The following is a 15,160-nucleotide window of genomic DNA, read 5'->3' as shown; positions in this document are numbered from 1 at the left end:
AGAGATTATGAGGGAAATGCCCAAAAGGAGAATGGTGGAGAAGGGAATCCCTAATTCTGTGTAGTGGTTTGTTATGCAGCAATAGCTAACTGATACAAGGATCCATGTCATTAACTGAAGCCCACCCTTTGTGTTGTCCAACAACTGATTTGTCATACTTAACACAAAGTTTTAATGTGCTAATTGTGGAGATGAAGGGAGAGCATCTGTGAAAGATTTTAATTTTTAATTTTTATTTTATTATATTTTTGTATTTGGCTGCATTGGGTCTTAATTGCTGCATGCAAGCTTTCTCTAGTTATGGTGATGGGGCGCTACTCTTTGTTGTGGTGCATGGGTTCTAGGCGCATGTGCTTCAGTAGTTGCAGCACATGGGCTCAGTAGTTGTGGCTCACCGGCTTCCTTGTTCAGTGGCATGTGGGATCTTCCCAGCCCAGGGATCAAATCCATGTCCCCTGCATTGGCAGGCGGATTCTTATCCACTGCACCACCAGGGAAGTCCCTGAAAGGCATTTTTAACATTTCCATTCAATTTTTATTTTTTTCCAATCCTTCAGTCATATAAATATCAGAAGACGATGTTATATGGAGGGATGGCCATAAATTCAAGGAATGAGAAGATACGAAGACTGCAATTAAAAAACAAAAATCTACTGAGTAATCAATGTCTAAACCTATTGAAGCTCATAAACAATTTGTCCATACCTTCAGAAGAGAAAGAACTTCTGGCCATACCCATGCTGGCCACAGGAGAACTGGCCAATAAAGTTGTGAGCTTCTATGACAGAGCATCAGGAGTCTAGAAAGATCAACAAAGGGCCCCTAGCAAGTAATTAGGCTTTTGTGCCTTGCCCCTGGTCTCCTTTCTCCTGCCTTGAATCTGAAAGACACAGAAAAGGGGCGGAGGATGGAAAAGCAGACCTGGCTTTTCTGGCATTGTAGGACCTCAAGGCATCTGTCTAGACTGAACTGGGTGTATGGAGGGAGAAAGCGTTCACTCACTGTTTTCTTTCATTCTTTTAAGAATTATTGCATGCCTACTGTGACTCTAACACTATTCTGGGCACTGGGGATGTATCAGTGGACAAAACTGACAAAAATCCCTGCCCTTGTAAAGCTTACATTCTAGGGAAAAACTGACAATAAATATAATAATATAAAACGTTAGAAGGTGATGAGTGCTACGGAAGAGAGAAATGTGCTAAGGTAAGATGGTAGGGTGGGGAGGAGAGCAGGTATTAAATAGGATGGTCAGAAAGGGCCTCGGTGAGAAGGTGGAATTCGGTTCCCGATTCCCGTGAGGGAAGGGAGGAAATAAATCATCTTAATTAACAAAGAGTTTGCAATTAACAAAGAGGGAATAAGCTCCCAGGGCACAGATCCCGAGGTGGGAGGTGGAGAGGGGGTGCGTGGTGAGTCCTGGACAGAGCAGGGAGACTAATGTAGCTAGGGCGGAGAAAAAGCGAGAGTAAGAGGTTTTCTGAGAGGATGTGGGAGGCGGGCTGGGAAGCCCCATAGACTTCTGTAAGGTATTCGGCTTCATCGGATATGAAGCTTTAATAATATATTGGATTTGGGTTTTTCACTACCTGAAAGTGAATTACAACTAAAATGAGACTTGTTCTTATATTTGAAAGTGACAAGAAAGCTGGATTCTGGACCTTAAGAAACGGAAAAGGGGAAAATGTGAAGACGCGTACTTCTCTGCGGGTCGCCCCCCCCCCATTCCAGGAGCGACGGCCTAGTCCCGCGAGACTCCGCCTCTCCGCCGTGGTCCCGCCCCCGTCCGGTACGTCAGCCCAGTGAGGCCACGCCTCTCCACCGTGGTCCCGCCCCCACACGGAATGACAGCCCGTAAGGCACACCTCTTCCTTAGCAGTCTCCGCTCGCACTCCAGGAGACAGCCCGGTTAGGCCCGCCTAGCGTTTCTCTGGAGCAGCCTGGTCTCCTCCGGGAGTGACCCACCGCTAGGCCCCGCCCCCGCCCGGCGCGCCCCGGCGCTAAGCCCCGCCTCCCCCACTGCGGCCCCGCCCCCGCCTGCGTGTGCTCGCCTCGCCGCCCCGCCAAGCCCGCCACGCCTGGCGCTCGGCGGCGCCCGCCCCGCAGGCCGAGGCCCGCCTCCCGCTTGGAGAGTCGCTCGCTGGGCCTCGGGGACTCGCCGCCTCTCGGGCCCGCCCCCGAAGACGTGGAGCGCCGCGGCCGCCGGTGAGTGGGGGAGGGACCCCGGACCCCCTGGTCGGCGGTGCAGAGCCCGGGTCCGTGCGGGTGGTTGAGTCCGGGCTGCCCGGAGGCGGGGCGACGCTTCCAGGGGTCCTCCCGGCCGCCGCCCTTCCTTCCCAGGGTACCTCCTGGGGTTGGCAGCCCCGGGAATGGGGAAGTAGGACCGGGAGGGACGCCGGGATTGGGTGTTGTTCGGGTGGGGGGGCCGGGGAGGAGTGAGGGTGGGAGTGGCAGTCGCAGGTGGGAGCTGCAGGGGGCCGAGGTTGTTCTGAGGGTGGAGGGTTAATTGAAGAAGCGTGGTGAAGCTGAGATCTGGTGGCTGATGGAGTCAGGATGCGAGGGCTTGGGGGCTCCAGAGCTGTGGGGAATGCGATGAGTGGGGCTGGAGGACTCGACGAAGCCTGGTGAAGGGCGTTTTTGGGAAGGACCAGCTTGCGGGGGCCCGTAATTCGCGCTGCCCGGACTGTCCGGAGAGCCTGGAGCGTATGGGTATCTCGGAGCTAGTGTGACCCGAGCGAGCTTGCGGGGTTCTGCTGTCTCTCCCATCGGGGTGATCGGGTTTCCGAACTTTCGACTGGGACACATCGTACAGCTTCATTAATAGATGAAAGTCAAGGGCAGTGCCTGGGACACCTGAGAAACGTGGCTGGGATGGGCGCTTCTCCTATAGTGTGCTTCTAATTTTCCTGGAGCCCTGGCAGCGCCAGCGTTGGTGCGCTCTCCTGCAGCCCAGACAGTGTGTGGAGGTCCCACTTAAAAAGTTCAGAGTAGAGGTTTATTCAGACTCAAGAGCAATCGTATCACATTCCCTTGAATTCTGCGGAGTTTTAATGTTTAAAAATCTAATCCTGTGGGGTTTTTTAAACAATTTAAATCTTTCTTATCTGGCTACTTTGAATTTAAAGTCACACTAAGCTAGAGAACTAAATGTTTTCTAGGAGCCCGTTCTGTGAGTATGATCAACAGTCTGAAATTAACTGTGGAAAGTAGAGCGTATCGATTCTGACCAGCTATTGCTGAAAGAATTGTAGAATTGCAGATGAAGAATGACGTTGAAAAGATCTGAAATAATGGAACGGGATAGAAAAAGTCCTGATAAATTGGAAAAGTGTGTATGCTTAAAAAAACAAACAACCCCCCTCCCCCAAACCAACAAACTCAGTGAAACTTTTTTCATTGTATAAGAGAGCTTGGGAGATAGAGAAAAGCATAAGAATGAAAATGAAAACTCCGTGTAATTTCACCAACCCTAACATTTTGGTGCAAATTCTTCTCAAGAAGAAGAATCTTTTTGTATTTTTTTGTGTGTCTAAATGTACATATTACATAATTGGGGTCATATTGTTGTATTACTTTGTATTTTGCTTTTTTTCCCTGTGTATTTTTAGCATTTTCCTGGATCATTAAAAATTCTCCCTAAATATCTTTTTAAATGGTGGTATGTTCATCATGTGAATTCATTCTTTTATCACATATTAGCATTTCAGCTGTGTACCAGGTCCTGTGCTTGGGGAGGAGATTCACTGTTGCTCTAGGTTTTCAGACATTATTCCAGCTCAAATAAGCAAAATCTTGGCAGTGTCTGGGGTACAGAGAGTAGAAAGAGAGTATGAATGCAGCATCTAATCGGGCCTTGGGCCTGGGCTGCTGTGGCCAGGCTGTCTTCACTGTGTCGTGTCTCATCTCTCCTTTACCTTCACATGGAGTCCTGAGGCCCTGGGGTTCCTAGGTATGTTCCTCAGGGATTGCCCAGCTTCCCTACGTTGTGGGTGTCACTGAGAAACTCTTTAGTGAGGGTGCGTGTGTGTGGGGCTGATGTTCCCTTCTCAGATTTGCCCACATCATAGGTGGCTCTGATAGGCAGCTGCCTTAGGTCTCAAGGAGGGACTGTCTCAACAATTGCTCTCATAATTAACTGCCTGCCGGAGGTTTTAGAGGCTGCCTCTAAGTTGTCTTACACCTCGGGGGCCTCTGAGGGGTCTTGTCCCATTTCCTTCTAGCACTGGCCTTTAAAATTGCAACTTTTGTCCTAGGAAATCTTGCTCATCTTCCAGCTTGATCACTGTGGCCCTTCATTTTTCTCTCACTGATGTGTTCCTATTCTGCTTTATGACTGAGCGCAATTTTGACATTTTGGTTTGTGTTTCTTCTTGAGTCTAAAGATGATTCCTAAAGACAGCCTTGTGCATTTACGTATTAGTCTTTAAATTTATGATAATTCCATTGACGTTTTTTCTCTACCCAAACTCAGGAAGAGAATAAAGCGGCCATTATTCTTTTTTTGAACCTTGATAAAATATGTGAAACCCCCCCCCAACCCCATGGTCAAACTCACAGTGAGTTTCTTTTCATATGTGTATCTCAACCACCAAGGTCAGGATTTAGCTTGTAACTTAGTATAGGCAGGTGATTCCAATAGCTAAGGTAAAAGCCACAGGGATCCAGTGCTTGGTAGGTCTCCTTTAGCCCTGTGCACAGTTCAGTGCATGATGGAGAAGAAGAGAGTTCTGGATGGCTATCTAGTGATTCTGAGCCCAAGGCATAGAAAACCTGGCAGCTCTGTGCCTCACAGTTATTCCTGGCTGCTGGCCTGCTGACAGTCTGGATAAAAGGGGGATATTGGCTGTGGTAGCAGAAATCGTTCTACCCTCTGCTGTGCCCATGCTTTAAGGCCTCATGTCCCCCTGTCTGGTTTTTTGGTTCCATGTACTAGTTGAGTGTGCATGGTAACGGTGGAGCCAGCCTCTGTTAAGACCCTTTGGTGAAAGTGGATTGCAGAGCTCAGCTTAGCCCAGGCTGCCACGAGGTTTCTTATTTTCACCACCTTACACTTGGCATTCACGCCGTTGGGCCGACATGGAGAGGTGGGATTGGAGCAGGCCTGGAACGTGCTGGCCAGTGAACCGCAGGAGTGATGTTGCATGCAGAACACAGAGAGGGGCAGGAGTCCCCCAAGGAGAGGGCATCCCCAGAGGTGTACAGTGATGGAAATTCCCTGAGCAGAGGGCATGGGAAGGAGGGCACAGGGTTTCAGGGACAGGAACACAGGCTGTATAAGAGAGGTTCCTGCCACTTAGGTCATCCAACCTGTAAGCTCACTGTGGCCCAATGGATGGCACAAGTGTGAAGCAGCTGAAAACAAGCAGTGTAGAAACTTCCAAGAGCATCTTATGTACTAGAGCCTTGAAGGGGTCAGAGCTTACCAGGCTGCACTGCACTGCTCCGAGCAGAACCCAGGCAACACTGGCTCTTGTGTAAGTCTGAGATTCCAACAAGTGAAAGCATGCAGCTCCGCAGCTATGGAGAGGCCAGCGTTTACTTGTGATGGTGAGAGTATAAATCAACATTATTGGCTAAGTTCATAAAAGGGGGGAAAGAAGGTCTTTTGCATATGCTATGGTGTCATTCAAAGAGCATTGGATTTCAGTCATCTGTCACACTGGCTGTGTGACTTTGGGTTTTATTAACATGAAATAGTGTGCTTTGGGGACGAATTGACCCCTCTAAGGCTTCTTTTGCTTTAAAAATTCTATCCTAGTCCAGCTCCTGTGGTGCTTTTGCCAGTTTCCTGGACACGACGTGCCTAGGTACGGAGTCTTTTCATTTTATGTGCTGTTAACTTTTACCCAAAACTAAACAAAACAATCTTTGAAGCTAGGCGGCTTCCTGTGTATAAAGTTAGTATGTTTTTAATCTGAGTAAAGCAAAATAATATCTTGTATTATGTAATTTTAAAAGGATCATTTGGCCTTTACTATTGTGTATTTTACACTTAATATTGAAAATGTGAGGCTTCTATTTTACAAACATAGAAACCGTTTTTTTCCTAATCATAAGAAATACCTGCTCACTAAAATTCAAATCAAAAAGAAAAATGTAAAGAAGAAAACTTATTGTAAATCCAACTGCCTAGAAATGGCAGTGGAGAAATATGTCTGACTAATCATTGATGGAATTTTTATTAAACACATACTCACGCTCGTATATCACATGTGATGAATACACATGTATACACAAATGTGGTTAAGGATGTGAGCTCTGGCATCAGGCTGCCTGGTTTTGAAGCCCCGCTCTCTTGCTTGTGACTGCATGATGTGGACAAGCTAATTTACTTCTTTCACCTCAGTTTTCTCATCTGTAAGATGGAAACATTAAAGTTCCTTCTTCACAGGGTTGGTGTGAGAAATGAGTTAATTCACATAAAAATTTGTAGCCCAGTGCTTTGCATGCAGTAAATCCTCAGCAAATGCTAGCTAGTGTTATCATTTTGATATTACTGTGGGTGATATATATTCATAAATGGGTTTATACTTTGCATTTTTACTTTATAGTGTGTTATGAAACATGTTGCATGTTAATGTAGTTGGATCTGTATCCTAGTATTATTGGTTCTATTGTATAGTTATACTTTATTCAGCCAACCTCCTGTTGTTTGACTTCATAGGAAAGAGGGAAGACAGAAAAAAAAGAAAAAGAAAAAACAAACAAAAAAAAGACCTTCTTCTATGTACATTTTTGATTTTACTATATTCTTGGTATGAATTCCTAAAACTAGCATTGTTCTGTTGAATGGTATGAGTATTTGGTATTGTTTTCCAGATTGCTAGTCTGCTTTCTGGGAAGGTAGTATCAAATCACAACATACTTCTGTGCCAGACCTGCAACATTTTTGCATTTTTGTCTGTAATATATTGGAAATCTTGTTAAGGTCATGCTTTGAGTAATGAAAGGCATACAGTATCTCAAATGAGAATAAATCAATGAGCAAGTATTTACTGTGAGTTTCTAGATAGTGCTGTTGAGAACTGAAACCCGACCTTACTTTCTCAGAAAGATTGTTTTATGACCTGATAATTGTGAATAATTCTCACTGATATTAGACAATGCATAAAGGCTGAATAAAAAGCTTCGACCTTTGATGCCTGTGCACATATGCCCTGTTGAACCCTTTATTGTCCCTTTCACCTCACCATTCTTTCCATCTTTGTTTGCTATTTGCTCATGCACAGCCATTCTTCCCATGTCCCAGGTTAGAAACCTTGGAGTCATCTAGGTACCTTTTCCAAATTGCAGGCCATCCCATTCTCAGCCTCCCTTCTCAGAAAGTCAATTCTCCCTCCTCAGGCTGTGCCAACCCCTCAGGTCATTGCTGTTAACTTAGCCTGTGTGTTAGAATGATTTGATGCTTCTCAAAAGTAAGATGTAGACCTTATTTACTTTTTTATCTTCAGACTCCATCATGCCCTGGCTTATAGTATGCACATGATTAATGTTTGTTGTATTTGATATTTCCGTGTACAAGATGATGATGGTAAGCCTCTGTAGTCTACTGGTAGATTAACATTTTCCCCCGACTTTTTGTTATGAAAAATTTCAGAATCAGGGTAGTTGAAAGAATACCATGAAGAACGCCCCCTAAGCTTACCTGTTGAGATTTCTGTCACTCCGACACATAGCCAGTCCTCAGCTCAGAAACCTCTAGTGACTCCGTAGTGGCTCTCAGGTCAGATGTAAACGGCAAGCATACTTTCTCAAATGGTTGTAGCTTACAAACATGTTACCATCCTGTTCTGGTCGGGCCTTTACTCTTTGCTTCATTAATTTTACAGATGTTATTTCCTGTGCAGAACATGCTTCTCCCTTTGCTTGACCCATAGCTTTTACACATGAAGTATTCTGAGTTCCCATAGCTCTGATTGCTATCTGTTATCATTCTTTCATTCTGTGTAATTCCTGATCACATCATTAGCTATTTGGAGGTGAGAACTCGGTCCTGTTTTGACTTGGCTTCCCTCATAGAGCCTAGCATGGGGAGTTTGATTTGGCCGATACCTTGAAATAGCATTCCTGATGTATTTGTAGTATAATTTGAATCCAGCATTGATTTATAATACCTGTATTGCCCCAAACACAACTTAGCTCTGTTAGAGAAAAACAAAAGCTTATCAGTCCTGGACCTGTTTGATCAGGCTGCTGCACGGTTCTGATTTGCCCCAAAGAAAGGAAAGATCTCCTATGCTGTTGGTCGCTGCTTTTGTGTTTGTTCCCAAGAGTTGGTTTGCACTTGTACTTTGGAGTCATTAGAACTCACATTAAGTACAAAGCTAGAATAAATGAGTCTAAAGTCTGAAAATCGCCCCTGTTGAGAATCACTGAGTTAGAGAGGTTCACATGAGAGGGAGGCCACTAGGCCTTAGTGACCGATGCCATTTGTGGGTCTCCAGGTTGCCTCCAGTGTCTTTCAAGCTTGATAACAGAGATAAAGATAATATCCTTGAGAAAGTTAAGAACACTGGAAGGAGAAGCTCATGCTGGGAACATCAACTCCATGCCAGAACATGAAATTGGGCTGTGTCAGTTCCCTGCCCACAATGACCTGGTGACTCCCATTGTTTGTTGGACAAGGCCCAGTTTCTTTGTAATAATCAGGGGCCCTCATTAGATAACAGCTCATTCCCATCTTTCCTTCCCCCAACATGTAGTTGATGCTCTAGCCATAGCTTATCACTTGCGTTTCTCTGAGTCTCTTGGCTGTTTTTCATCATTATTTTGTAGGGGAACACTGTTTCCTCTACCTGGAAAGCCATCCATTGTCCATCTGGCAAACTCCTGTTCATTCTTCTACATCCTGTTCAGGTCTCACGCTTTGTAAATACTTTCTTAGTCTTCTTGTGAGAGCACATTTTACGCTGTTATCCTTCACTTAACTGAATGTCCCCCCTGCTGTATTCTGAGCTGCTTACAGATAAGGGTGGTGTTCCCCTCATTTTTGTATAGGGCCTGGGCCACACAGGTGCTGTGAACCATTGGGTGAGCCTGTCTTGTAACCCATCTGGATCATGAGAAATTTTCTTTTCTCAAGGGAGCCAGAACTAGGTTTAATTAAGAGAAAATACAAATACACTCTATACTTATTTTTTCCATTATAACCCATGTTTGCTTTTTATTTTCAGCAAGTTTGTCAAAGATGAAAGCGACCTTATCAGTTCTGGATACTCATGAGAGTTCTTTCACGCCTCTGGTCATCATAGAACTTGCTCAGGATGTCAAGGAAGAAACCAAAGAATGGCTGAAAAACAGAATTATCAGTAAAAAGAAAGATGGAGGTAAGTAAAATAAATATTACTCAGATTTAGTCATGCCCAGTGAGTAAAACTGTATTTTCAAATGTGTTTCACAGTTTTTTAATTAATATATTTTAAAAATTAATATTCACTTTTTTGCTCTTTGTTTTTTATCTAAGACTTGAAAGGAGGTCTTAAATCAACATTAGATTGTAAGCCTCTGTTAGACCATAAGCAGTGTGAGTGATTTTGTTCACAGCTATAAATTCTATGCCTGTGTACAGTGCCTGGTGCATAGTAGGTGCTTAATAAATATTTGTCAAATGAATGAATGAGTATCTTTGAGTATTCTTTGTGTGTTGGTTATGGTGCTAAGGGAGAGAGAAACGCATCTCGGCCTGCAAGGGTGTTGCTGGCAGGGTTAAGAAACTGAATGCCAGTTCCAGGAAATTGAAGGAACAGGGAAAAAAAGCTGACCAAAAAGCTGTTACAAAACAGTGCATGGTACTTAAAAATGAATCGTATGTATACTTGCTATGAAAGTAAAGGGAAGGAAGAGGTGACACTTGGTGATGCTTTTTGGGGTGGTGAGGGATGACCTGATGGAAGAAGCCAAAGGTTAGCCCTTTCCTGTAGGGCGTGAAAAGGGGGCTAGTTCTGGGTAAGAGGGTGGAGGACATTTTACGTGAGCAGATACTTCATAAAACTACACGAAACAACCCCTAAAACTTCTCTAAGTCTCGAAACACTGGACAAAATAGACTCTTCTAAAAAAAGATTTTGACTGTAAAGGGAAATGTCTTCTTAAAAATCAAACTTTGAATCAAGGTGGAATTTTAAATTTTTTTCAAACAATTGAGCCAAAAAAAGAGAAACCTTTAAATTCAAGAATACTTGCTTGCTGAAATCTGAGTGTTTCACTGGACTGGAGTCTCTTCTTTAAAACCCTTGTGGTGTAAGAACATTTGTAGTGTCTCAGAGTGAGGGACACCGGTGTGTTCCTAGTCTTCTTCTCTGCTCGCTGTGTGGCTTTAGCAAGGACACATGAGGGTGGGGAGGGATGCGGGTCCTCCCGCACTGCTGGGGCAGTCATAAAAGAACATTCAGAAAAAGTATCCTGCATCTTTCAGGTAAAAGTAGTGGATTTAACACTCATATTTACTTTCTTTTCTTTTAATAAATTTATTTATTTATTGGCTGCATTGGGTCTCCGTTGCTGTGTGGGTTTTCTCTAGTTGTGGTGAGTGGGGGCTACTCTTCATTGCGGTGCACGGGCTCCTCATTTTGGTGGCTTCTCTTGTTGTGGAGCACGGGCTCTAGGCGCATGGGCTTCAGTAGTTGCAGTGTGTGGTCTCAGTAGTTGTGGCGTGTGGTCTCAGTAGTTGTGGCCCGCACGGGCTTAGTTGCTCTGTGGCATGTGGGATCTTCCCGGCCCAGGGATCAAACCTGTGTCCCCTGCATTGGCAGGTGGATTCTTAACCACTGTGCCACCAGGGAAGCCCCAACACTCATACTTACTTTTATTCTCTTACAAACTCCTATTAAAATGACAATAAAAGGATTTTTAAAATAAAAAGACCTAAGTCTGGGGTGGGATGAATTGGGAGATTGGGATTGCAATATATACATTAATATGTATAAAATAGATGATTAATAAGAAAAAAATCGAATTGTACACTTTAAATATATGCAGTTTATTGTATGTCAGTTATATCTTAATAAAATGCTTTTTGAAAGGGAAAAAAAAAAGACCCTAGTCCACATGGACAAGAAAGGAGAAGTTATAACAGCAGCAACATTTTTGGAAGCTAGAAAACAGATGGATTGAGTAGTGAGTAACTTCTCAGAATTGGGAAATCCAGAGCTCAAGCTGGCAGAGGAGAAAATTGGGTTGCAGTTTGGTTTACAGTGTAAAATATTCCTAAAGACCAGGAATTAGTGACATTAGGGGCCTATGGAGGTGGAAGTAAAAGTGGTACCAAGAAAAAAAAAAGAATTGGCTGAGATCTATTTAAGAAATAGTCTGATCCCTAGATCCCTTCCATATTCTACCACCCCAGCAGAAGTCTCTGTTATTCTCTGGAGAGGGTCAGATCCGTGGACTTGGCATGAGGACTTTATGTACAGTTGGGAACAGATTCTGTACTGAAAATGAGATAATGAATTGAATATTGTTACCCCTGTCCTCCATCCCACCAATCTCACACCTAATTAAATTTCCACAGTGTTAGCAGCTAGATTCAAATCATCTAGGAAGGAGATTTTGTTTTTTATCTTGGCTTTGTTGGGTCTTCGTTGCTGTGCGTGGGCTTTCTCTAGTTGCGGTGAGTAGGGGCTACTCTTTGTTGTGGTGCATGGCCTTCTCATTGCGGTGGTTTCTCTTGTTGCGGAACACGGGTTCTAGGCATGCAGGCTTCAGTAGTTGTGGCTCGTGGGCTTAGTTGTGGGATCTTCCTGGAGCAGGGATCAAACCCGTGTCCCCTGCATTGGCAGGCAGATTCTTAACCACTGTGCCACCAGGAAGTCCCTAGGAAGAAGATTTGAATAATCTTTCCTTGAGGAATCTGAGCAACTCAAGACAAAATAACTAAAGCTGCAGCAATCAGAGTTGCCCTTGGAAAATGACCTGGCTAGACTACGTTGCATTAAAGGCCATCTTCGATGAGCTCCATCTAAGCCTTCAGAATTTCTCTTTCACCTCTTAGAACTGCTTTCTTAAATATGAGCTTATAACAAAAGATCACAAAACATCTGAGGAAATCCCTAACATGAAAGAGAAAGCTAAAAAAGATAAAAGAAAACCTTGCAGGAGAAAACCAAAAGAGAATGAAAAACTCAGTTCTCAAGAGTTGTGAGAAGATAAACCACCTACACATCAAGGGTAGGATATTATAAAAAATAATCATTTAGAAAAAAAGTAGCTCTTATAAGATGAAAGTATGAGAGCAAAATTTAAAAATTCAGTAAAAGGGTTAGAAGACAATTTTGACAAAACCTCCCAGAAAGTAGAGCAAAAAGGTAAAGAATTGGAAAATCCAAGAGAAAAAAAAATAGGGAAATTAGAGGACTAGTCCAGGAGGTACACCTCTGAATAAAAGTTTTGGAAAGGGAACAGAGAAGAAGGAGAGGAAGAAATCATCAAAGAAAAACTCAGGGCTGATGTGTGCTTTTTCAGATTGAAAGAATCCACACAGTGCCCAGCACTGTGGCTGAAAATGAAGTATCACTGGAAGATTTCAGAACCCTGGGGACAGGGAAGATATTACAAACTTCCAGAAAAAAGGAAATAGATTAGAAACACTGGAAGGTAGAAGGCAGTGGTGTAATATCTTTATTTCTGAAGGAAAATGGTTTTAACCCAAAATTCTGAACCCACCAAGCTGCCAAGAAGGTATGAGGGTAGGGTGAAGAGAGATTTCTCTAAGAAGATGATGTTGACAGGCTATCTCTCATGGCAGTGTATCGAGGGAAGACTTAAACAATTAGCAGAGCTTGGGGGTTGAATTATCAATAAGTACATAATAAACTAAGCACATGATGAAACAAGACTGATAACAATTTTGGGGAAAATGGTAAGTCGTAGGAAAGGAAAATCATAGCACGTTGTAAGGCTCCGCTATAATGTATATAGTCAAAATAATGAAAATACTGTTGATGGAATGAAAAAGATAATACGATGATATTGTGAGAATGGGGTGATGGAAGTGGTGAGTGGAAATGGTGAAGGTGGGTTGGAAAGAGAGCAAAATCCTCATTTGCCAAGGTTTAAACAAAAATAAATAGCTCTATAAGCATGTGATTGGTGATGTGAAAACAAATCACAAAGGAATTGCCTGAACAAGTTGAAAGTCTTTGCCTCGGTGGGGGTGGGGAGGTGGGGACTGCTCTTTTTCAGAACAAAATATTGACACATGGTTCTCTATAAAGGTTATAGTGGTTTATACTCCCCTGGTGATGTCTGAGAGTGCCTCTCCCCACACATTACAGGTCATTTGGGTCTTCCAAGCAAGAGATGCCAAGTGAGATTTAATGCACAAGAGGTTTGTTGAGGGGATCATTTATAGAAAGATAAAGGGGGAGGGAGCAGGCTTAGACATTGAGAGCCTTCAGACTTCGGTGCAGGTCTGACACTTGGGAAAGGAGAGAGGGAAGGAAGGAGGCTTGGATAGGAGGAGTCTCAGACTGCAGCACAGTTCTGAGAACATATCAGCTAGGCCCAACATTGCTTTTTAAAGGAAACGCATGTTGAGCAGGAATGGCCTCATTCCAGCGTCCCCTGTGTGTTCAGCCCGTGGCTGGGAGCGGCTGGGGGACATGGCCTAGGTGTGAGGTGCTGCAGCCAAAGCAGAGCCGCAGGAGGCTGTTGGTCAGCTCTGCTCCTCAGAGCAGATTCTTCGGAGGGGAGATCTGGGTGGTGCGGGGCACTTCTGTGGCTACCATACCTACCAACCTGTTCTTTAACTAAACGTTTCATTTTTGTAGTGTGAGAAGTGAAAAGTAACATATTTGGTGTTGTTTAGCATTTATCTTAACGTGGATGACATTAAGGATTTTATATTTAAGAGCCATTTGTGTTTTCTTTAAATTGAATATATCTTGTTTTGATTTTTGTCATTAAAGCCTTTAATACCTCTAGTGTAAATTACCGACATAATAGTGCCATAGTACCTTAACCTTATTCATCCACTGGATAAGTGAGAGATAAAGTCTGCTCTTTATCCTGTTACCATCTGATTAGTATTTTTATAATTCTTGCCAACCCTCTGTAGAGGATAAATATAAAGAAATAAATGTGCCTTAAAAAGTCTGATGTAGGCAGAAATTAAAAGTTAGAGATTCCTTTTTCTTCATAATCTTTTAAGTGAAATAATTACATATACTGTATCAAGTCACAATATCTACTCTTAACGTTTAGTGAACCTACTTAAGAAAAATATCTTTAAACCTAATTGAATGTATTTAATGGGAAAAGTCATTGAAAAATTATTTTGCTCATTATTATTTAGTATTTAACACTCTCAAAATCTGTTGTAGTCCTAGGTGATTGTGTTACGTTTGTGGCATTTTCATTGGGATATTTTATTTCAAATTAATTTTCTTAAATTTTGGTCTTTTATTTTTATATTAAACTATATCCTTTTGCTCTATATTTTTACTGGGTGCAGTTTTATACCTAGAGCTAATCAATATTTGATTCTTGTCTCATATCCACTTCTAATTTGCGTAACTGGCAAGTCACTTATTATTACATTTTCCAGTTTGGGTATTTATCTCAAAAAGCTATAAAGAACTGCCACCCTCAACTTACTTATGTTTCTTATTTATTTGGAAGATGGATTTAAATTGTTAATATAATTTTTTTGCCTTCTACCAAATTAGAAACATAATATTTATTTAGAAGGCTTTCATTTTTGAAACTTTATCTCTTTCTAAGATTGTGCTTATCTTTTGTTTCCAAAGGTGCTCAGCTGTTGTTTAGACCGTTGTTAAATAAATATGAGAAAGAAACACTAGAAAATCAGAACTTATATCTCGTGGGTGCCTCCGGAATTAGATTGTTACTGGGGGCAGAAGCAGTGGGACTGGTGAAAGAGTGCAGTGATAACACCATGAGAGCCTTCACGTATGGAACCCGACACAACTTCAAAGGTTTTGAAGGTGAGTTCCAAGACTGTGTCTACCAGAATCAATTTATCAAAAAGAAGTTTTTGATGAATAGATCAGGGGTCAGCAGACTTTTTCAGCAAAGGGCCTGGTAGTCAGTCTTTTAGCCCGTGTGGACAATGTGATGTCGCAGTTATTCAGCACTGCCACTGGAGAGCAGAAGCAGCCTTCGACCAAAAGAAGTGAATGGGTGAGGCTGTGTTCCCGTAGAA

General features: G+C 42.9%; 1 protein-coding gene across 1 annotated transcript in view; it reads left to right on the top strand.

Moving 5' to 3' along the window:
* The first annotated feature begins 2,076 nt into the window (after nucleotides 1–2,076).
* The window catches only part of ANO10 (anoctamin 10), a 238,280-nt gene continuing 225,196 nt past the window's right edge, over nucleotides 2,077–15,160 (top strand). The window contains exons 1-3 of the mRNA XM_057705975.1: nucleotides 2,077–2,205; nucleotides 9,174–9,326; nucleotides 14,745–14,942. Of these exons, the coding sequence (XP_057561958.1) occupies nucleotides 9,188–9,326; nucleotides 14,745–14,942 (337 nt within the window). The 5' untranslated portion in view covers nucleotides 2,077–2,205; nucleotides 9,174–9,187. The remainder of the gene's footprint in view (nucleotides 2,206–9,173; nucleotides 9,327–14,744; nucleotides 14,943–15,160) is intronic.

Source organism: Hippopotamus amphibius, chromosome 13 (genome assembly GCF_030028045.1).
Source record: "Hippopotamus amphibius kiboko isolate mHipAmp2 chromosome 13, mHipAmp2.hap2, whole genome shotgun sequence".
Classification (NCBI taxonomy): domain Eukaryota; kingdom Metazoa; phylum Chordata; class Mammalia; order Artiodactyla; family Hippopotamidae; genus Hippopotamus; species Hippopotamus amphibius.
Note: the sequence above shows the minus strand (reverse complement) of the source record. Positions and strands in the feature narration are given on the sequence as shown.